We start from the raw sequence: 23,906 nt of genomic DNA on the forward strand, positions 1-23,906 counted from the left end.
CTATCTAGGTTGGTCATAACTTTTATTCCAAGGAGTAAGTGCTCCTGGTGGGTGCTTCTGGTAGGAAGCTTGGTTTTCTGTATCCCAGCAGAGTTTGCCCTCTCTCACAGTGCAGGAAACAAGATATCCCCTGATTTCCCTGTTTCCACCTCTCTCATTCTGCTCACTTCCCCCATGTTCCCTTTCAAAGCATCCAGAATGCCCTCTCTCAACTCCATTAACTTTGGCGCCCCAAAAGGGTGGATCTATTCAAACTTGGAGAACAGATGAGAACACCTCTGGGTGGGCAGGAAGAGCTCCTTGTTGGGTCAGCACCTGGGCCACCTCTGCTGCTCAGCTTACAGCTGAATTGGATCAGAATGGTTTTACGTGCCACTTCCTGTTTTTGTTTTGTGGGAAAAGAAGGCAATGTTTTAAAAGAATAAAGAGAGGGAAGTGCAGTCTTATGGAGAACAGAGGTGTGTGGAAATGGATGGAGAAGGAGCTGAGGACTATGAAGAGCTGGCGAGTAGGGGTGGGCTCATCCTGGGGGCTCTGTCTTCCAGAGACTCCAAGGACTCATGCTTTCTTTGCTTGCCCATCCCCCCCTTCACGGTCTGATGAGGAGGCCTCTGGGACTTATCTCTGTGTTAGGCAGGGGCTCAGGGCTCTCAGACTCACTCGCCAGGTCAGTTTCTGGGGGGCTGTCCCCTTCCTCAGCAAAGGTTTTTTCTCTGTGCAACGTTCTCTTTTGTTTTTTTGGTATTGAGTTGGTGTGTGGGCTTCTGCCAGCCCAGCAAAGCTTTCTTGGCTTCAGCAACTCTCCAGGGATGTGCCCCGTGAAGCCTCATGGCCTGTCCTGCAGAGGCCTTCCTCCTGTAATCTTGCCTCAGGGGCGGCAAGGAGCCAGATGTGTGGAGCCACTGCCCCCTCTCGCCAGCCCCCTCTCAGGGACAGCTCTGCTCCTCTCGGCTCTGGGCAGAGACAATCCCCGTCACAGGGCTCTGTCTATGGATCTTGTTTCTTCTTTTTCTTTTATTTACTGTTAGAGAGACAGCATGGATAATAAGGCTGGTGCCCACCATATCTGGCAGTTGATGAAAGGGCTTTGAATTTCCCCTGGCACCTCATCCTTTGACCCACTGAGATTGGCCATAACAAGCAGCATGTGTCTTGTGGGTTTGCCACTCTCCAGGGGGCTTCCCTCACCTCTCTCCATTCCCAGCAGACTGGCAGCTTGGGCACAGACCATAAGGCCACTTTGTTTACAATTTGTGCACTGTGCTTTGACCATCTGCCATCTCACTGAGGCTGGGGCAATAGTTGGGGTACTCTTTTCCCATTTTACAGATAAGGAAACTGAGATATGGAAAGCTCTAGAATAGGACTGTCCAGCAGAACTTTCTGCAACCATGGAGATATTTTAGGTTGGCAGTCAGCTCAGTAGCCACCCGTTGCTTGTGACCACTGAGCACTTGAAGTATGGTGCGCTGGAGGAACTGGAGTTTTACTTTCATTTTAATTGAAACTTTAGAGACTTACTCAGGAGTGTCTAATTATTTTTAGAGCTGGGACCATACCTGGCTGTTCTAAGTCACCTGTTTCCATCATAGAGGTCATGGGCACCCTGGGGTCTATCACTAGATTCCGAGCTACAGAAGTCTGACCTTGACCTCTCCCTCAGCTCTCACCTGGGCTAATTTCTCTCCCTGGAGAGAACCCTAAGATCTCAGCACAGTGGGGTGGAGCCGAGGACTCAAGGCCCTACCCTGACTCCGGTTCCCACACTTGCCAGTGGGGAGGGTTGAATAAGCGAGAGCTACGGGAGGACGAGAGATGGAGGAGGTGCCAGGGGAGGCTGACGCCCACTCGAGGGGCATGGCCTGCTTCCCACCAGCTTCCAGGGATGACGCCTGGCAGAGACCCCACCAATAGGCCTGGAGTAGAGGTGGCCACAAGTTTCCTTTTCTGACAGCCCCTTGCCTCCCTATCTTTGTCTCCAGAGAGGAGAGGGTGAGCTGGCCAGACCCCACCTCCTTTCCTAGCCGGCCTCCTTCTCCCTGCAGTTTCCCTCCCCGGGGAGAGCCCCCTCTGGCTTCCCATTGGCCAGTGTCATGCAGACCTCCTCTTCCTCCTCTCCCTGAGAACCAGCTCTATTAACAGTCCCACAACTGAGCTGTAGACTTTATGTGCTCAGCATCTTCGTGGGAGTGGGTTTGTTTCTTATCATGGAAAATGCAAGACATTCAGCTTCAGAAAGCTTGTAGGTATGGAGGGGGGCTTCTGGCATCCCTAAAACTCGTAGCAGAGTGACCAGAGGCCGAGATAAGGCCTTTGGCGGAGGGTCTAACTTTTCTGAGCCTTGGTCTCCCCCACTGTACCCATTCGTCTCTCAGGATGTGAGAAGCACGTTGAAGTACGTATGGGAATGCACTTTGTGAGCTGGGATGCAGGACACAAATGTCAGTGTCTCACTGCAGCCTCAGCACTGGGCCCTCGAGAGCTGAGTCACGTTCCCGCCTGGTGCACCTGGGCCTGCGTGTGTGGAGAGGAGGCAGGTGTGGCTAGGATAGAGGGATTTCAGGAAACAACCATCCCTCAGGGAGATTGCCTTTTGATCTGGTCCAGCATAAAGAATGGAGAAGGCAATGGCACCCCACACCAGTACTCTCGCCTGGAAAATCCCGTGGATGGAGGAGCCTGGTAGGCTGCAGTCCATGGGATCACTAAGAGTCAGACACGACTGAGCGACTTCACTTTCACTTTTCACTTTCATGCATTGGAGAAGGAAATGGCAACCCACTCCAGTGTTCTTGCCTGGAGAATCCCAGGGACAGGGGAGCCTGGTGGGCTACCGTCTCTGGGGTCGCACAGAGTCAGACATGACTGAAGCGACTCAGCAGCAGCAGCAGCATTAAAGAATGACTCAGCATTGCCCTCATAGCACATGTGAGATGACAGCTCGTCCCAGATTGTCCTGACACAGAACAAGACCCTCAGTGGTGAAATCACCCGACAGACAGAAAATCAGGAGCATATGCTCCTGATGGTCATCACTGAGAAAATCAGGAGCACACGCTCCTGACGGTCATGACTGAGAAAATCAGGAGCACATGCCAAAGTCATGGTTGCATGCTGTCTTGGTTGCCTAGTGCAGGGTCTAGACCCCCATTCCATAGAACTCTATGTGGGTCAAGGGGATGGATATGAGGACGAGAGACAGCATAAAAAGATGAACTCATTGCGTTTTCTCCTCTCTCTGCCCTAAAAGGGAGGTGGGGCGGGCGGTGGGTCATGAAAAGTGATGTCCATTGAGATACAAGCCCCTTGGCCACCAAAGCTCATGATTCTAAAGGGAAGATGGGCCCCTCCACCTCCAGCTGCATGAAAGTTATGTCTATTGAAATAAATATCTGTTCCCTGGTTTGCCCTTGGAGGAAGAGTGCTCAAAATAGTGGAGAAATGTGTGGAGAAATATGGAGACACACACACACAGAGACAGGAAGACACGGAGGGGCAGACACACAAGGAGAAAAGCCCAGACAAAGAACAGAATGTGGACCACACTCCCAAAGGAAGGCTGTGCATTTCGTCTCTAGTTTATGTCCCTGGGAAAGAAAACAGAGCTCATGAGCGTCACTGTGGCTTCTAGGCCTCCATGTTGCCCACCATGCCAGCCACCCACATAGGCAGAAACCTTGAAGCAAACATTAAGGTGTCCTCTACCATCCCTCCTGGCCAGAAACCAGAAAGGAACCCCAGTGCCCACTGCTCCATTTTCAGTGGGTGTCAGTCCACTGGGGGACTGGTTTCTTCATGGTGGTCTAGCATACTTTGGGGACACGCCTCTCATTACCAACCAGTGTGAACTCTGAGTATGTAAACAAGTTTGAGCATAAGCCAGAACAAACATAATTAGGAAGGCAAATCCGATGCAAAAAGAAGCAGAATGTACTTCAAATTCAAATAAGCATCATTTGTGGACTCTCTGCTCTTTCTGAATTATCAGTGAAACGTTCCACTCCATTTGCATATATAATTGAGGGTTAACAATACTTCCTGTCCCAAGGCTCAGGAGATGATCAGGGCAATTTGGGTCCGGGGAGGTGAAGGGAAAGGCAAAATCACTGGCTGTCTCACCTGGCCGCTGCAGAGACAAGGGACCCAGAAAAAGGCCCAGCATTTGGAGGCACTCAATAGATATCTGTTGAATTAATTAACATGATTTATTGAGCATCTACCATTTGCCAGCTCCATTTTATACAGAACGTCTTTGAATACCACAGCACTTGAGGCAGGTATTGAGTCCCATTCTTGCAGATGCAGAAAGTACGGCTCAAGATGTTGAAGTACTTGCTTCAAGTTTCATGGCTGGTCAGGGCAGAATTGGGCTTGCCTCCAGCTTGGGGCAACTCCCACGTGTGAGTGTGCACCACTTCCTGCTGGTAGAGGGTTCTGGAAATGTTGAGGCTTGCCTGTGTGGTGGAAGGCAGGAGACCTGGGACTGCAGTCTCCCCAGAAGCTCAGCTCTGCTCCTGTTCCTCAAGTAGGAAAGGGTGATGACTCAGAGCCCAAGCCTTGGGTTCCGTTCTCCACCCTGAGCACTGCTCTGCCCTCTGTTTTGCCTCTTTTTCACCCAATGACATGGGAAGAATGATGTGCATCCTTCACGCTGCCTCCCGGGAGTGGGGGCACAGAATGAGGCTGAAGGCAATCTGGGTGTCTGAGATCCGATCTGTCCAAAGCACTGTGATGATGATGATAATTGTTGCCCTGCCCTGGATCCCTGGAATGGAATTTCCAAAGCCTCCCACTCTATCCTGGGAAGGAAAATCAATAGGCTGACCCAGGAGCCAAATGCAAACAAGTTCAGCCACCTGGGAGCTGGCTGTCGAGATGCTTTCTCCCACTGAGGTCAGGGGGCAGAAGCACCAGCCAGGAGCTGAACCCCAGAGCTGAGAGGTGCCTGGGGTGCTGGTCTCCTTGTCCCGTCCTGGACCGGAAGGGAGAGTAAGAAGATAAGCCAGCCCGCCGCCGCCACCATTGGCCTCTGGGCTTGTACAACCGCACTGGCAGGGCGTAATGACAAGCTCCAGCGCCGGACATCAGGACGGAATAAAGGGAAACCAACCAACAGAGTAGATTTAAATGGAGCAAACTCTGTTGCTGGACACTTGTGTTTGGGGTGGGAGGCATCGGTGTGTCCTTTCTGCCAACGCAGACGTGTTCTCTGGACCCTACCACAGAAAGAGACCCAGCAGGCATCCCATTGTGAGCCAGGCACTGTTCCAGGCAATGAATGGATGTTGCCAGGGCTGAGTACAAAGACATCGTACCCCCGCTCAAGATCAGTGCCTCCCGTGAGAGTAAAGTGCAAACGGCATGTATCCAAGCATAACTTTCCAATAGCAATATTTAAAAAGTGAAAAGAGAGAAACCAGCGAGATTAATTTTAACGATATACTTTATTTAACCCAATATATCCAAAATATCACTTCAACATGTAATTGAATATACAAATTATTTTTTCTTTCTTTCTATTGTACCAAGTCTGGCTTGTATTTTGCACCCAGAGGGGTGGGATAATGGCTCCTGTATTGGACAGTGCTAGGTCTAGAGAAAACTCTTGAAGAACTATGAGGCAACTTGTACCTTAATTCCTAGTAGAAATCACTTTCTCAGAGCTTCCTTACTACAACCCACCTTGGACCCTGTCTGGGTGCCTGGGATCTCAAAGAGAAGGAAAGAGGAGAAGGTGGTCCCAGTCCATTTCTGCCATAGCAAGTATGGGAGTGAAGGCCGCACCATGTGAAATCGGATGAAGTTGGTGTCTTCACGACAAAGTAATCGATCTGATTTTTCTTACCATTTTTTTTTTCGAGGAGAATTAGCCCACCAGAGAGAGAGAACACCAAGTTTCTTGACTGCCTTCTGTCCATTTCCATCTGAATTATCTCTTTGCCTCTGCTGGTCATGAAAGCCCTTCCTTCATGCTCTCTCCTGCCTTCTCCAGATCAAGCTGGAAGGCAATGGGGCCACCCTCCTAGCCCAGAACTCCTACCTCCCTTCCTGTGTGCCAGCTTAAAGGAGACTTCTTTTAAACTGCCTCCAAATAGCCAGTAAACCTGCCACTCTTTCCTCCAGAGAGCTTGGCCAGCTCAAGGCTCCATTGACCCTCTCCACAGCATTTACTCTCAAAAATACAATTCCAATACAGTAAAGATTCTAGTCTCCCAGCGTGGATTTCCAATTACCCACACTCGGCCAAGTGGCAGCCACTTCATTATAATTCTGTAATTGCCATATAGAATTCCTATAAATTTGCTGTTAATTTTTAACCACTTCATCCTTCTCTTAGAAAGTGTAGCAATAATTTGAAAATCTATAGATGATATTTTTTAAGTGGATAGAGGCAGAGTAGGGGGAATAAAATCCAGTGAGGGCTAGGTCTAGAGAAAAATCCTAATAAAACAGTAGTGGGGTGAGCCTGAGAAGGCAAGTCTGGGGCTTCCTCAACTTTGATGTGAACATTTCTTCCAAAATATGTGGTGTATTGGTGGCAGCAGGGATTGATCAGAGTCTGATCCGGGAAGATCCTGCTCTGAAATGAGAATGGCTTTGCGCACTGGGTTCTCTGTGAACAAGCGCATTCCCTGCCCCCACTGGGAGGTAATTTACAAGCTCGCCTTCCGAATGTAATCTTCCCGCATTGTACTGCTCCATGGTGCCTCCCTGAATTGCAACACAGACCAGGTCTATAAAAGACGTTTCGGAGGAAATGGCAGCCACACAGGATTCCCCTCCACACACACACACAGCCCCTCACCAAACAAGTGAACACCCAGGTGTTCAGCAGAGAAATTAGCCTGCCTTTCAGGAGATGCTAATGACAGAGAAGTTGGGAGGGCATGAGGGAGAGCCAGAAAGGAAACTGTTGGGCCCACAGGAGCTCCAGGCGCTGGGGACCAGTGAGGAGATGGGCTAGGTAGTCCTAGCTAAGAACAGCCTGCTTCTTTCTGAGGAGGTCTCCGATGGTCAGAAAATAAGAAAGCTGGATCTAGAGGAAGCCTTAAAGGGAGACTTTGTCAGTGAGAATGTGCTGGGTGAGATTTATTTGGCGGGGATGTTTTGGTGAAAGGTGGCCATCAGCAGGGCTGGCCACTGGCCACCTACAGCCAAACAGTGAGGTCATTGACATCTATCTGTGTTTGGCTCAGGAAGGCAGGAGTATAAGCCATACTGGATGCCCAGGGGCAGGGGATGGGGAGCAGAGCTGTCCCTGGTGCTGAAGAACTCACTCTTGCAGGGTTGAAGTGCTGAAGACCTACAGCTCTCCTTCCTGGCTGCCAGGAGGGTTGCAGCCAGGGACCTCCACATCCAGTCCCTGTCCCCACCCCTTGGAAGAGGGAGATATTGGCTCCAGGCTAGAGGAGGGTTATCAGGCAGCAGCAGCGATGAGAAATTGGGCCACGGAGCGATTTGAAGGTCCCAGTGTTTGATCTACTGCAGGGCTGGCTCCTTGCAGCTTTGCTGCTCCCGAGTTTGGTGACCTGAGAGAATTAAAGCTGCCTTAAATACAGTCTCTGTTGGCTGTATATTAATCAAGCAGGAATCAAAAGTCACAGCATCCTAGGGAAGCAAGAAAAGGCACAGACAGCTCCCCCCATCCTGATGCAGCGGCTCTCAGCGGGAGGAGAGGTTGGGAGCCGCTGTGGGCAGCACACGGCCCTCAGCTGGCTGCCAGCTTCCCCCAAACCTGCTTGCCAGTGAATTCTCAGAAACCTCATGCCTTGTAACTTTAGAGTTGTGTCAATGCCAAAATAACACTGGACCCCAATGCCACTGTAGATCAAGGAAGAGGAGGGCTCCCCCTCCCCCGACAAGGAGTGAGAGGGAGAAGAAGGATAGGAAGCCAGATGGACTGGGGGCCCCAGAATAGCCTCATGTCTAAGTCCCCTAGTAAAGAATCCCGCTTCCCTTCTCTTGGCAATCGTTAGGGAATCTGGAGAAGCAAGCAGCATCCATGGCCCCTTTCTCTGCTGCACTATCCTCCAGTGGGCACCAGTTCATGAAACTTTCCTGGTGTATTCTGAGTTGTCAGGCAGAGCTGATACCAGCCAGGGTCCTGCCTACCCCTCCCTCCTAACCCTGGCTCACTCCCCTCAAAGACTGAGAAAGAATACAGATGTGGCCTCTGCCACCCTGCGAGAGAGAGGAGGAGAGTCTGCAGGTACGAGTCTGTTCCTCTGCTTCCTGGCAGACAGGTAGGTGTGTCTCTACCCCTGTGAGTCCTGAGACAAGCTCAGCTCCCATAAAACTTCAGTGGAAGAGCCTCCCACCCCACCCCCACTGCCCCCGCCTCTCAGCGCTGGCCACCTCCTGGCTCCATCTCCCTGTCTCTGTCTCTAGTTTGGCACTGGCCACCTGACACAGTGCACCTGCCTTCTCAGGGTCATGCACTTTGCCAGGACAGCACTGCCTCTGTGGGCCTTTGTGGCCTTGGGCTCCTAATGAGCTTTTAATGAACTATTTCTTTGGCTTTAGGGGCAGGAGGGGCAGAGGAGGAGCCAAGAGCCAGCCCCTTTGCATTCTGCTTCTTGCAGCCTTGAGGTTGCTTTTTAACCGGCTGAGGCTATAGGCAGATGTTTGACCCAGAGACTTTCAGATTTGTTCAGTTTGGAGGACTTGACTTTCACAGTCCTTGGACCCAGGCTAACCCCTGTTCATCATTCCCTCTCTAGAGGGTTTCCCTGGGTCTGTCCCTTTGTTGCCTCTCCTCAACCGAGGCCAAAGGAAGGGTCGCTGGTTTTTCTGTTAAGTAAGGTTTATTTTAACTGATGGCAAATTGAAGAGTCTGGCTATTTCACTTGTTGTCTATGGAGAGGCAGGAAGCACAGAATGGGCCCTCCTCTATAGGCAGCTCAGATCCATCCCCTGTGGATGAAATAACAAGCCTTGACCCCTTCCCATGGCTCACTGCTTAGGGACCCTCAGTGCTTTGTGTCTTCAGTTCAATTCTAATTGAACTTTGACACAAATTCATGCCTGTCACAATTGTTTGTTGTTATTGTTTAGTCACTAAATCATGACTCTTTATGACCCCCTGGACAGTAGCCCACCAGGCTCCTTTGTCCATGTGAGGGATTCCTAAATGTCAAGCACACAGTCTTCCCTTCCTGACACCCTGAGGCATGTGGAGCTGCTGTTAAACCCTTTCCTGGAGCACACAGCCTTGTTCTACAGGTCCTTGTGGGTGACTCCCAGTCCCTCTTGGGAGCTGGAGATGACAGTGGTTTCAGCTGCTGGTCCAAGCTCCCCCTTGGAATTCCTTCAAGGCTTTTCTCCACTGAATAAAATTAAGGTGGAAAAGGTCTGTGTGAGACACAAGACAGAATTTCTTGACAGCCAGGGTGATAAAAATCTGAACGAGTTCCCCAGAGAGATGTCTAGGTCTCCCTCAGTGGAGTACTTCAAGAAAAAGAAAAAAAAAAAAAAAAGACAGTGCCAGTCCCTGAAAGCTTTTGTGCCTGCCAGATAGAAGGCAGAAGACTGGACACCTTGCTCCCAATGTCCCCTCCAGCTCCATAGTCTGGGCCTATCCCTTCCAGGGACTATGTCTCGCTGCGGGGTGGTGACTGAGGGCTGTAAGATGCTGGCGCTGTCCCTGGTGCTGCAAATGAGGGTGCTGAGGGCAATCTTAGTGCCCAGGAGCGCCGTCCTGGGTGGGGTGCAGGGAACAGCGAGTTATGTAGGTTTCTCTGCTCCCACAGCCTCTGCTGGTGATAAACCTGTAACATGAGCCCTGCCCTAGTGTAAGCAGAGGCTATCATCAGTCATTCTACACTGGGGACCCTGCCATCCAAGGGCATCTTATCTGTGAGCCAGCCAAAGCTGGAATCTTCATCTCCAAGCAAATATACTGACTTGCTGTACCTTCAGGACTTTTTCTTTCCTGCGGTCATTCTCCGTGTTGGCACAGGGAGCCAAGTAGATAAACCCAGATTTAGATAGACAGGAGAGCTTGGGTGGTGGGCCAGGCTCAGAGTGTGAGATGAGGGTCCATGAAATTGAGTCTCTCCTGGCAGACCAGCTAGGAACCCTGCAGATGGGCTTCCTCTGTCCAATGGCAGCTTCTCTCCTTGGCTTCATCACAGAGTTCAGCAACCCTACTGAGTTCTCGCGACCTCCTGCCTAATAAGAGGAAATTCAAAATAATTGCCACACAGACTGAGCAGCAGTGTGATTAGTAAATGCCCAGGCTACTGCAAATGACTACTACATTAACAGGTTTGGTTTGGGGTTGATCCTGTTAGGAGAGAAAGCCAAGGGCTAATGATGAGGATGCTCACTGGAGCACATGAGCCAAGCACAGTCACGGAAGGGAAGCGAAAGACTCGTGTGAGTCTGTGAACTGGGAGGCTTATTTTCCAGCCTGAACTCTGCCTCTCCCTAGCTGTGTGACCTTGGGCCACTTCTGAGATCCTAGACGTGTCATCATAAACCAAATGGGCATCATTCTCCCTTCCCCATCTACTATGTGAGAATCAAGTGAGATGAAAAGGTTAGAAAAGCACTGAGCCAGTGCAAGGTATTGTTACAGTTAGCAATCAATAATGATAATAAATCACCACTTTTTCGCTTTGTACACTCTCATTCCCAAGAAGTTTAAGCAAACGGTCGGGCTCTTGAGGCTTGAGAAAGAATTCTGCCCCTCTCCCTCCTCTGGCCCTCTCCAGACCCTGTGGGTTCTGGGGGCCAGCATCCTGAGTGGTGGCTTGGCCACCCTGAAGAGTTCAGATCTGTTTCTCCAAGGTTCTCTCAGCACAGCCCGCCTCCTAGCCAGGAGCTCACAGCCCAGATGCAGCAGGAGCCTGTAAAGAGCTTTCCAGGGCTGCAGCTGCCTCTTTCCCACCAAGCCCCGAGGTGGAACCTCACAGCGCTGGCTGATTTCAGATGTTCTCTCGCCCTGTGCTGAGCTCTCTCCCCCTCTCCAGAAGAGGAGAAAGGAGAAGTCCTGGGGGCTCATTTAAAATAAATAAAGCTTGGCAACAGTGCTGAGTGGGAAAAGCAGGGAGGAATGGCACCCACAACCCTTCTCTGAGCACATTCCTCTGGCTCCCAGGCCCCGAGGGGAGAGGAACTTGCCAAAGAAAGATGTGCTTATAACTGCAACCCTGTGCAACTTCTGGCTTTGCCCATATATCTCGAGTGTGCCCTTTGCTTTCAGTCTCCTTATATTTATTATGTTTAATTTTGCCGGGACATGGTTGTAAGTGAGACGGATGGACCCGAATGTGGCTGGCAAACGCCTCTTAATTAAACAGATAAATAAACTTCCTTTGCACGCCAATTCTTACTTTTGCTGCAGCCTCTGCTGAGGCCAAGGGGGACAGCACCAAGAGTGGGGGATCCCCATCGAGCTGGAAGGTGGGTGCTGGCCAAGGCAGCCTGGGCCGGGGCTGACTTAAACACCTGGGGGCTCAGGAACGCAGGGGGGCCCGAGGGCGGGGGCACCCTCAGCGGCCCCTGCTTGTGGTGCTGACCTCAAAGGGGAGGCTCTGGCCAGTGTGAGTGCGCCCTCTGCTGGACACCTCTGGCATGGCCCGCTCAGCCAGGGCCGTGCACTCCCACCCTGTCCCGGAAGGGGCTCCTCTGCCAACTCTCCTGCCCTTCTGGGAGAACTGGACACACTAGGAGGAAACACAAATAGTCCCCCCCAAGATAGGGAAGCCGCAAACCTTCAGGGGATCGGGGGGCTCCTCCATTTTACATGATGACTAAAGAGCTTCTTCTTGTCCTCAACCTGACATTCCCCCAGTGGTATCTGCTAGAGGCACCCCAAACAGCCTCAGGCTTGGACCTGTCCCCTGACTCCGCTCAACGCCACCCCACTGTGGAGGTGGGGCATGAATTCCCCTGGGAGAGTGTTCAGTTGGTGATGTGGGCATCTGGTTGGCTCACATAAAAGACACTTCTTGGGTCATCCCACGCCCCCTCATGCACACACCCTGTTCCCTGAGCCACAGCCACCTTGACCCACTCCACCCTCCCATCTCCATGGAGATGCTGGGTACGATTCTGCCGCTCCTGCCTCCTTGGCCCCTCAGTGCTCACACCCAAGCCTGTGCCAAACACCCCGACGTTGGAGCACAGAGCTCTGGCTCTGCTGGAAGCACGGAGCACACTGTCTTTGTAGATCATGGCCCAGCTGCCATCGGAGACGGTGAGCTCACTCCTTGTCTTGGGAGGCCTTTGCCAAGCTCCATGCTGTCCTCCCTGCATGGGGTGAACCCTGAGGACGCCAGTCTGGACACTCAGGAGGGGAAAGAGGCCCAGGCCTATGTGTAACTTAACCCCCACCCAACCTTCCCTAAAGGGACTGCAGGGCTTCCTGTTCTTGCTGGGCTCTGCCCGGGTGCGGCCTTGGAATTTCCAAAGGATGGGACTTGGGGTGTTGTCTTAGGCAACAATCTCTGAAATCATCTGGCCACAGAACTGCCACCTTTGTTAAGAACACTGACCATTTTAAACACTTTGGCACAGGCTGCCCCAGGGAGACCCTGTGTCCCCATTTCACAGAGGTGCACACCAAAGAGTCTGAGAGTGTTTGTAAAGCTACACAGGCCTGAATCCCCCAGGCAGGCTTGCCCAGAATGACTGGGGGAGATGGGGGATCCCCAGCACCCCTATAGGGTCTCCTCCAAGGAAGATGACACAGGGTGGGGGCAGAAAGGAGCCAGGGTATCTCCAAAGCTGGGAACCATCCAGACCTTTTGAGGTGCCTCCTTGCCTGATATTTATAGTGGTGCCCAGGAGCGCAGAAATAATTACAGCTCAGTTCCTGCCTCCCTAACAAGGCCCTTCTCAGATTCAGGGCGAATAGGATATTTTTTTCCTTGGCTCTTTTTTTTTAAGTAGTGAATATTAGCACTGGATTGACAGCTCTTCCCAGCTCGCAGCCTCCCCTTGCCCCAGAAGCAGGGGCATCTGAGCACAGGGTGCCCGGGCATCCCCCACCCACCATTCAGGGAGGCCCATCCTGGCCCAGGAGACACCAGGGGCTCCGGAGGGGCCCAGGAGATCTGAAGAACGTAGTACCCTACAGTCTCATGTGATGCCTCTGTACCGGGCACTGGAGCTTCTGGGAGAGAATGGCATAGCTTCAGAAACAATCACACTAAACATGGTCTGTGCCACTGGGGGGCTCCCAGGAGCACGGCTGAGGAGCCCAGAGCATTCTCCCCTTTCTCCTCCAGACCACAGACAAGGGATGCTCCTGACACCATGTGGACACCCACCCAGGGGCATTGATTTTCCTGCAGCAGCCTGGCCCAGCCCTCTGTGCCTGCACTTCCTAGATCCTCCAGCAGCTGTGGTCCACTCACCACGGGGACAAGGAGTGGGGGTGGGGCTGGGGGTGGGAGCAGGGGCAGCCACGCTCACCCCTGCCAGGAGCTACTCCAGGTATTGGCTTGAGGCTGTGAACCAGCCAGCATCCGGCCTTCCTGACACTTCAGCTCCTGAAGGGGAGACCGGGAAGGGGCCAGAGAGATTGTTCAGCTCTTCCATGGCCTAATGTCCCCCAAAATGCACCCTCGGTGAACCGAGGCCTCTTCAATTTGCCATTTAGTAATTGGCTGTAGTGAAAGTCATAAGTTCAGGAAACAGCTCAGGAGGCCATGGGTACACAGCCCCATCCTGAGACATGAGCCAGACATACACGTTGTTCAGGTCCTTTTTCTGGAGGTTTTCTTTCAGTTCTCTTTCTGTTTTGCTGTTCTCACTCTGGCTGGAGCCAGGGTGTAATTAGGTGGCTGATGGAGGCAGGTGTTCAGACACGTCCCCTGGGCCTGACACCCTCTGGAGGTGAGGCTGGAAGGCAGGTGCCTGGGCTGAGATGCTCACTGATGAGCTTGTATGAGGCTGCTGGAAGCAATACTGCTACCGAGGCTGGCACTTTAGTCACCACCCCAGTTTTCTCTGGGCCAATAACTGAGCTCAGGAGTCCCTCCAGGAAAGCTTCCCTGACCACACCCCACGTCTAAGCTCACCCAGATCTGAGCCCCCACTATCCTGTGCTTTCATAGCTCTCGGTACAGGAGGCTGCTGTCTTGGTTTGCTGGCTTGGTTTCCCTATGAGAAGGCATGCTCTCCCCCAGCACGGAGAACTTTGTTTCTACAGCTCCAGCAGTTGCTGCAGCGTCTGCACACAGCAGATTCATAATAAGTAAAGGCATAAGAGTCTCCTCAGAGGGTGTCTACTCCTGTGCTTTAGTCACTGTTTAGGATACACTCCCAAGTTCTCTTATGCAAAGGATAAAGCGTTGATCTCGGTAGCTACTCTGTAACAACACTGAGTTGGCGAGTGAATGGGTCATGGGCAGGGTGGACATGGAGTCCAGGGCTGAGGGTGAATGCCGCATGGCTGCCCCAAATTCCTGCGTGACAACTGGAGGTGCCGGAAGAGGACAGAGGAAGGGGAAGGCTTCTGAAACAAGTGGACAGAGCAGCATGGCTTGGGAGGCAGGCAGTCTGCAGGGCGGCCCAGGCTCTGTGACCAGCGCCATGCTGGGATGCCACCAGCCACAGAAGAGCAAGGTCTCTACTGGCAAACGCTCTACCCAGTCAGGCGCCTCAGGCCTCAGCACTGCACCACCCTGTCACTGTCCTGGGCTGGAGGGGTGCCTTTTCTGGGGTGCTAAGTTAATAACCTGCCCAGCCTGAAGGCAGGGGTGGTCTCTGCAAGTCCATAGCCCCCATCCCCATTCTGTGCCACCTCTGGGATCAGCCCAGTGATGGATTCCCCAAAAGAAAGGCCAGACAAAGATGGTACCCAACATGACAGCCAGCTCTGCCACCGTCACCTCTCCTCTGACTCTCAGCCCTTCTTCTGTCTGCCTCCCTGCCAGATGTGGTCCGGCCCTTTCCTTCCTAGAGGAGGAAGAACAGGAAGTGTTTCATTCAAGGGACAAGGGTGCCCCAAAGAAGGGCATCCAAGGGGCACACCCCTGCCAGATGTGTTCAAGCTGAGCTTCTTCCCAAATGGCTTGTAGGGAGCCCAACCTCAGTATCCACCCCCGCCACCTCCCCCAACAGCCCCTCCTTGCTGCTTCTTCCTAAATGGCCCTCATAGACACATCCTGCAGCAAGTGTTAAGTCTCAGACATCAGCCAAGCAGGCTGGGAGAAATCAAAGCCCAAAGAGGACAAGCAAATGTCCTAAGATCACACAGCAAGTGCCTCCACTGGACTCCCAAGCCAGTGAGTGGGCCTTCCTAACTGCCAGGTGGTCCCAGCACTGCTTCCCTCCAGAGTAGGGCTTGCTCCCCAACAATAAGAGCACAGGAATCTCAGGTGTCTTTAGACAGGACTGGTGAGTCCAGAATCGGTACTAGGTCTCTGGGATTTGCCCCTTGCCCGGAGGAAGTACACATAAGTGGGAGCAAGAGGCTGGGTATGGGCCCTGCTGTCTCTGCCTCCAACAGCGGTGAGGGGCAGGCTGTCCCTCTCACAGCCATGCTCACCTGTGGCTTGTCCTGGTAAACTGGACTTGGTCAGGGGGCATCGGGCAAGTGTGGACCCATGGCAGGCCCGAGTGTGTGCGTGTGTGGATGGTGAAGCTGCAGATTTATGCACATATGTACACACACACACACCTGTCACGGTGCAGGGCACAGTCAAGACTTCTGCCAGGCGAGGACTGGGGTCAGGGATCTGATTGTGCACTCGGGCTCCATTGATGTGCGCACACCAAGTCCAGTGTGTTTGGATACGGGGAGGGGAGGATGCGGCTGTAGCCACTGCCCCTTGCCGCCCTCCCCCGTGTAATTAGCGTCCACAAGGCCATGTGTCTGGGGCAGGGCTGGGGTATAAACGGGGTCCGAGGGCCAGCGGGAGGGCCGGAGAGGCTCCCAGGGGCTCCAGTCGGGTTTCCAAGCCCCGGGCAGCGGGAGACGCTTCTCCAGCGAGGAAGCCTCTGCGTAGATGCCCTCATTACATCACCGACATCCCCGCCACTGAGCCGGCCTCCCTTAGAAGAGGCGCTTCTCCGAACGCCAAGCAGCACCAAGCGCCTTCCGGTCGGGCCGCAGAGCCGGCAGAGCGGCTCCTGCTCTCCGCAGCGGCCGGTGGACAGAGCGGGGGGCAAAAGGAGATTCCAGACCCCAAAGCCGGGAGTGGCCGTTGGATGCGGGGACGAGGAGGAGGGGAGCGGAGAGACCCGCGGGAGGGTGCGAGGGCTGGCCGCGCGGGCGCCAGCGGGCGAGGGGTTAAGTGTGCGATCAGCGGTTGTGCCGTCGTTCCGGATTCTCTTCCCTCCGCGCGGGGCTGTTTGATGTTGGAGTACGCCAGGGACTCCCCCTCCCACCGCTACACACGCGCGCACACGCGCACACTCACACACGCACACGCACCACTGTTTGCAGACAGGGCTCCGGTGGCTCCAAAGTGACGGACTCCCTCTCCCCGGCTCCCCCTCAGCCATTCTCTCGCGCATAGAGCCTCCCTTGCCATCTTCTCGCGCGCGCTCTCCCTCCAGCGTCCCCGCCCGAGCAGGGGAGCACTGGGCAGAGGCGCGCCGCTTTCCTTCCATGCCTCCCTCTTAAAGAGCGCCACGAGGGGGAGGGGAGGGCCGGAGGAGGAAGAGGAGGAGGAGACCGAGAGGGCGCCCGGGAGGCAGGGCGCGCGCACACACCGAGGGACGCGCGGAGGGTGCGAGCCGCGCAGCGAGCGCAGAGCTTCCCCGGCCGCCGGGCGCCCCCCAGCCGCCCCATGCTGTGCTCCATGGCGAACTCGGGCTGCCTCCTGCTGTCCAACTCCGGCAGCATGCTCCCGCACTCCGCGCCCTGCCCGCCCGCCTTCCTCTACCTCCAACAGGTAAGCGGCCCCCGGCCCCTGGCCCGGCGCACGTGCGCCCCGCGCCGCCGCCCACACCCGCACTCGGCCGCCTCCGCACCGCCGCCGCCGGGGCCCCGCTGCGCTCCCCGCGTCATGGCGCCGGGGCCCGGTGGGGGGAACTGCGCCCCTGCGCGGCGGCCGAGCGCGGGGGCACCTGGGGCGCGCGCGGCGCGGGGCCGGGGGCTGGAGTTTGGGGCGTCGCTCGCAACTTTTCCGAAGGCACGGGAGGGGGCGGCGGGCGGAGTCTCGGGGGAAGCCGGAGGGGAGGGGAGGGGGCAGGGGTTCTCGGCGCCCTGGTCACTTTGGGGAACTTCGCGCCGGGCCGTGGGGCCCCTCTCTGGCGGGTCGGCAATGCCAGGGGGCCGCGCGGAGGCGACGATGGGGGCGCGGAGCTCTGCTGCAGCGGGGACTGCGCGCCGGGCCTCGGGAGAGGCGGGCCACCCGCCTGGTGGGGCTGGTTAGGGAGGCCCCTGGAGCTCCAACCGGGGAGGGGGCTGGGCCAGACTTTTGCAATCTGCGGGGCTGCGCAGGAAGCTCGGGCTGGCGAGGGGGGTGCTGGAAACCAAGGGACTCTGAGCCCCCAAATCCCCAGGACGATCCACGGGGAGGTGCGCACAGGACATAAGCTGCCGGCTGCCTGCTGGGCCGTGGTATGGGGGGCGGGAGTCCTATGATCCCACCCAGTGCGGAATCAGTGGGAACATTGTACTGGGGACAGAGCAGGGGACTCCCTCGCCTCCTCCAGCCCCTTTTGGTCTCTCAGGGCTGCAGTTCCCGGTGCCAGCTTGTCCAGAGCCAGCTGGGGGCTGCAGTACCCTGCCTAACCCGCCCTAGCTGCCCACACCTTCCGACCTGCCCTCCCCGCCCCCCCCCCCCCCCCCCACCCCCCACTCCGCGGTGCTGTGAGGCTGCCTTCTTTCTCTTAAGGACCCTCACCCTCTGCTTGGGCCTGCAGGGTCGAGGTGACTGCTTGGGGAGGCCTGGGGCTTGAAGGGGGAAGATGGTGAAGCCAGGGGAGCTTCAGGCCGACCCTCCTAGGGCCTGCGTGACCCAGAGAGAGGGCTCCCATAGGACCAGGTCTGTACCCTGGGCGGGATGAAGAGATGGCAGGCTGAGGGCAGAGGGTGCCACCCCAAGGCTGATGGTCAGAGTCAGGCCAGGCCTAAGTGACTGTGTGCCTCCACCACATCTTCCAGGGGTGTGTTTGAAGGGAGGATGGCAGAAGTGTGTGTTTCTTGGAGACACAGAGAGGTCCAGGTGGAACAGGGCCTTTGGATGGTGGGTTCTTATTCTTTGGTACCTCTGTGGGCTCTCCAGGGGGCCAAAAAAGAGCCGTCGGAGGTGGCCCAGCCTGAGCTGGGGACACAGTAGAGAAAGTTGGGGTCCTCGGCTGTGTCCTGAGGCTGCTGGGTGCTTGGGTTGGCCCCTTATGAGTATTCATGCAGCAGGAGTTGCCAAATGTCAGCAACTGCAAAGGAGGGGACAGATCTGGAGCAGGGGGTGGTCTCAAGCAGCCTGCGCCCCAGAGCCTTTGGTCCTTGGTCTCACCCTCCCTAGGACCACCTATGATGTCTGAGCAGTCCTGGACGCAGCCCAGTGGCAACAAGAGCCGCTAAGAGGGCCCCCATACCCACAGGCCGCCGGCATCCAAGCCCAGGCCGGGGCCGACTCCCAGAATTCCCCACCGTCACTGAGTCACAGATGGTCAGGGTGCGACCTCGCGGGCCCACCCCGCAGGTCAGGCTCCCATTGCCTCCTAAACTTCCATGAGCGCAGGAGTCCTTTGGCATCTCTGCGGTGGAGCCTGTGGGTCTGCATTTCTGAAACGCTCCCAGGTGGTCATGGGACCGGCCATTCCAGGTAGCCAGGATCTGCCTCAACCCCAGGCCCCCTGACAGGCATGCTCTGGGCTTCAGGAAAAGGCTTCCACGGGTAAAATGTAGAAATGGAGACCCACCCACAGCTTATTGGCTGTTAGGCAAGTCACTTCTCCTCTCTGAACCTCAGGCTTTTCCTCTGAGATAGAGGGCAAAAGACCGTCCCTCCCAGGCTGAATGGGAGGTTGACTTAAGATGAAGTAGCGGCATGCCTTCCCAAAATGCCAGACAAACATTTTGCGTCGTCTTGATGAAGTCAGAACAGTGCTCATAGTTGGGGTAAATGCACCAAAATGGCCGGGGGCCAAGGCAATCGCTTCCTCCAGTGGTGAGTGGACGTGTCCCCCGCGGGTAGCATGTGGAGCTTTCTGTAGGGGTAGGGGGACGGCAAAAAGACTGCAGACGAGACAGACCCATCCCATGTGGGCATCAGCCACGAGTGGAATTGTTTGTGGGAAAGCCAGAGTGTGCACCTTGGGCCAAGCTATGAAGCAGCCAGTTTCCTTCACAGCTGTTCTACAGGAGAGGGCCGTGTGTCTCAGTGGACTGGGAAAGATCTAGAACGCAGCCATTTCCTGGCTGTTTGTGGGGACACACTTTTACAGGAGCACAGGCAGCTCTGGTGGTCCAGGACCAACAGCAAACAAATAAGAGCGTTCAGTTCAAGACCCCACACGTTCCAAACCACCTTTGAAGTGAGACAGCCTCCTGTGTCCCCTGAACGTGGCAGTCCTGGGAGGCAGAGGGGCTCAGGGTGGCCCTGGCCAGGAGCTGGCCTCCCCTGCAGGATCCCGCCGAGGGCTTGCAGGGCTTCCGCATGAGTGAGCCTTGGTGCCATATGCAGGCTGTGTATTCAATCTCAACACACGTTTGAGAACAGGAGCAAAAGACGTGAAATCAAGCAAGACAAGAGACGTAGTTTTCGGCGCATTAAGATGCGCGTTTAAACAGGCAAGCTTCTGAAACATAGAGTCTTTCGAACTGGAAATTCGAAAATAAAACCTCCACCAGGAGAATTCTGTTCTCTCTTCCATTTAAGCATCAACCTTTCCTCACAGCATGGGCTGTACCCCGAGTGTGCGGAGCACGGGGCCGGGTCCCCTCTGAGACGCAGCGGCTCTATAATTAATTCGAGGAGCTTGTTGTCAGGCATCCCTCCTGTCAGTCTCTCAGCTGTGCTGGTATTTTTCAGAGTTCTAACAGTTCAAGGCAGGACTTCAGGTCACCCAGCACCAGGAGCAATCCGGCTGCAGTTTGGGCTCCAGTATTCCATCAGAGCTCACCCGAGCGGCCTCAGCCTCTCTCAGGTTGTGCCCCTACAAAGCCAGGTTTCTCAGCCTGCTACCTGGGGGCCCTGGCTCGTCCAAAGCCCAGGGCTATGGTCCCCCACATCCAGTCCCTAATGAGGATCCAGGGATGGGACACAGAGAGACTGTCGTCCTGGTACACTGCTGCCAGCGAAGGGTGGGACTGCTACTCAGCATCTTTCTGAGCAAAAAGGACCTCACTAGGAATCCAGAATGTCAGCAAGTCTCCCCAGGGGATTTGGGGGGGGTCAGTCTGGGTTCCAGTAGAAGAAAGTTATAGAGAGTGGGAAGAAAAACCCCCAACCCCACAGAATGAGAATTTTTGTCATGGTAATCACTTATTACTAAGCTATAGAGTCCTAAGAAAGAAAATATTATCACTACATCCAATTGGGAAGCCGGGGAATCACTCGGGGGGAGAGAGAAATGCTAAGTGCCTGAAGTTTTCTAAAAGAGAGCTTTGGTGACAGAGAGGTGGGAACTGTGCTTGGCAGGTTGCTGGCAGGTCAGAGAGGGACCAGACCCTGGAGGGTTGAGCACCTGGGGTCTTCCCAAGGGGCTGTATTTAGAACTGTGCCCATCTTGTCGTCTTTACGTCCTTAATCAAGGTGAAATCACAGAGAGCTTTGGTAGCCGTTGGCGTGAACATTGCTGGTCACCAGAAGTTTCCTCAGAGGACATGGTGGGACACACCATGTCCCACTAGCCTCTTGATGGAAGACAGATTACTTCTTGGAGTTGGTAGAAAAAGCATTTCTTTGGGGTGTGGAACTTGAAGGCCCCTTGCGGAAGCCCGGGAATTCTAGGGTCTGTTTTGAGGTTGGTTAGGAAGCTCTGTTCTTATTAAGAATCATTCTCTTTGGGGTAGCAGCACTGCTAGTCACCGGGATTTTTACTGAGGATTAATTGCCGTAGCAAAGGCAGCACCTTCTGTGCACGCCTGGGCATCTCGCCTCTGTTCCCGGGCTGCTGGCACGTCACCGTGGTGCAATTCCAAGGACCCCATCCGAGACACGCTTGTTCGTGGTGACATAACGTACCTGTGAGTACTCCCCAGCCAGCGGACAGGAACAGACACGGAACAGCAACTTTCCACCTGCATCTTCAAAAGTACAGGCTATTGAGGTCTGTACCGGTGGCCAGAGCTGCCATATCCTAAAAATTATCCCATGAACTGGAGAACTTCATCAGACCAGTAGTCGAGGTCTCATGACGCTCATTCTAAACTAAGCCCCACACCCCACCCCACCCCATCCCGCCCCAGGGGATCCTTGTGGTCCAGGGATGGCTCTATTCTAGCTGCCTGTGCCTTGAACCATCCAACCTTAGGGGGAGACCAGCTTACTCTGGCTTCGTTTGGTTGTTCAAGTAACTCAGTTATTTCTGTGGGTTCTTCCCCAGTTTTTGCTCTTTGGCAGCGCGTGTTTGTTCCTGAATCCGCTGAGTGTATGTGTACGTCTTATAGTTGAAACTGAGGTGCGCAGAGGTTTTTGTTGATGCTATTTACTGCTCAGTTGTGTCCGACTCTCTTGCAACCCCATGGACTGTAGCCCACCAGGCTCTTCTGTCCATGGGATTCTCCAGGCAAGAATACTGGCGTGACTTGCCATTCCATTCTCCAGGAAGGATATCCCTCACTGACCCAGAGATTGAACCCAGGTCTCCTGCATTGGCAGGCAGATTCTTTACCACTGAGCCATCTGGGAAGCTGACGGAGAGGTTAGGTAATAGTTAACTTGTGAAGCCCCTGAGGAGCAGAGCCCGGGTTCTAGCTCAGGCAGATGGACCCCAGAAATCACACACTGGTGAGGAGCAAGCCTCCCCCACCCCCCAGCCGCTTTCCTCACTGTGTGCAAAGGAGAAGTAAGGCAGCTGCAGTCTTGAGTTGGGGAACATGGAAGCAAGCCGCCTCTGAAACCTGAGGGGCCTGGCCTGCTGTATCTTGCTCCTCGGGGTGAGTGGGTTTCTCTGAAGAGCATGGAGCAAGTTGCTATGTCTGGCTGCACAGGCGATGAGTGTGGCAAAGAGTGGTGGCCAGTCGGGGGTCCAGCCCTGGGCGCGGATGGAGGGTCACCTCGGGTAGGAGGGTCAGACCCAGCAGCGTGTGAAGACTGGGCAGAGCTGAGTAGCCTCAGACCCCCAACTCTGCTCTGGGGCCTCCCTGCCCAGAGGTGAGGTGCATGGGGCCAGGGACAGGCTTTCCTGGGGCAGAGGAGCAGGGCTGGCGGGCATGGGTGAGGCCGACAGCCAGTTGGCATGCTGGGAGGTCAGCAGAGGGCAGGGAAGAACACTGCAGCCCAGCAGACCTCGCCTGCAGCCTCTCCTCTCCCCCTGGCATGGCCAGATGCCCACAGCCCACCCGACCAGCAGACAGGCACTGAGCCCCACAACTTGGGGGCGGGGGGTCACAGAATGCCACCACCAGTGGAGGAGGCGAGGCTGAGGTCCCGACCCAAGTGCCCTCTGTCTCCTGTCCTCGGTCCTGGGGACGGTCACCCGCAGGCAGCTCGGAGCAGAGTATCAGGTTCCTGGGGCGGGGAGGGGGAGGCTGGCAGGACCTTGAGCCAGCTCTGGGGCAGCACCTGGCACCCAACTTGAACCCGGGCCAAAGACAATGGTCTCTCACAGGAGGGCGGGTGTCAGGAGGGAGGTCAGCAGCTGGGGGCTTGTCTGTGACCAGTGCCGAGTCGCCTCCAGGTCCCTGAGGCAGCAATACACTACTGGCCTGCAGAGGGGGCTTGGCGGCCACCCCGGACCCCTGGGGACCCCAGCAATGCTGCACATTGCTGACCCTCCTCATGCCTCTTCTCCAGCACCTCTTTCCGTGCCTCCTCCAGCCCTCAGCCTTTCCCGTCCACTTTAGGGTCAGCGGCTGCCCCTAGAATATTCTCTGCTGCTGGGGCACTGCGGCCCTCTCCTCTCCTTCCCCCCAGCCTATGTTCTCGCCTCTCCTGTATCCACTTGTGCCATTTTCCCCTTTGCCCCTGCCTTCCTCCCAAGGGCTCCAGCCCCTCCTCCTCCCCCAGACTCTGGCCAGCCCCCTCCATGACCTGTCAACCCATCAGCCAGACTGTTACATGGTTCCGTCCGGGGCTGCGCATGCGTTACAAATTGCATTTCCTTGGGACCACGGGACTGACTCCAGCCTTTTGCGTCACCATCACAGCTGGTTGTGGTCCTTCGTGTCCAGGGTCCCCGGGGGAGTGAATCCGGTTCTGGAAGGAGACTGGGTGGGGCTGGGACTTGGACTTGGGCGGGAGGCCTCGGCTGCTCCGGGGAGCCCCATGGGTGGCTCTGGGGCCAGCCCACCTGCCACAGCTACCACAGAGACAGGTCTGCAGCCTCTGAGCAGTCAGGAGCCCCAGGAGGGCAGGCAAGGTCTTTGCACCCCGGGGACCCTTGAGCAGCTCAGGAAGTCGAAAGAGAAGGAGGAGGAGGGTCAGCAGCCACGTGTTATTCATGCAGCAGCTGTGTGTCCCAGGCTCTGCAGTGGGCCCTGGGTGTAGAGCTGAGAATAAGAGCCTCCTGTCCTCTGCTTCCTGGGGCTCACAGGCCCCACTCAACCAGAGAGAACTGGTTCCAGAAACAGCACACAGCTCTCCTCTTCTGGCTCCGAGGGTGTGTCCAGAGCCCGGCCGGGTGGTCTGAGAAGGGAACCAGCCAGTGTCTTCCCTTTGCGGCCAGGGCTTCTGTGTCCAGCTTCTCGGTTGGGATTTTACGCCATCTTTCCTTCCCCTCCAGAGGACTTCTACAGGTGCAGAGACCCCTACTCTCTCCCCCACCCCCAGCCAATACCTGCTCCATCACCAGGCATGGAGTCTCCCACCCAGCCATGGCGTCTAGCCTCT

At 55.3% G+C, this 23,906-nt stretch overlaps 1 protein-coding gene across 14 annotated transcripts in view; it reads left to right on the top strand.

The window, feature by feature from the left end:
* Positions 1–23,906, top strand: part of RBFOX3 (RNA binding fox-1 homolog 3) — a 434,098-nt gene that overhangs the window by 333,810 nt on the left and 76,382 nt on the right. For 10 of the 14 annotated variants that reach the window (XM_060395811.1, XM_060395817.1, XM_060395809.1 and 7 more), the window contains exon 1: positions 16,664–16,853. The exons of the other annotated variants lie outside the window; for them this stretch is intronic. In XM_060395811.1, coding sequence (XP_060251794.1) covers positions 16,749–16,853 — 105 coding nt within the window. In that variant the 5' untranslated portion in view covers positions 16,664–16,748. Of the gene's footprint in view, positions 1–16,663; positions 16,854–23,906 lie in introns of those variants that run through there. 14 annotated transcript variants of the gene reach the window in all.

The sequence above is a fragment of the Ovis aries genome, chromosome 11 (assembly GCF_016772045.2).
Source record: "Ovis aries strain OAR_USU_Benz2616 breed Rambouillet chromosome 11, ARS-UI_Ramb_v3.0, whole genome shotgun sequence".
In the NCBI taxonomy this organism is placed as follows: Eukaryota; Metazoa; Chordata; class Mammalia; order Artiodactyla; family Bovidae; genus Ovis; species Ovis aries.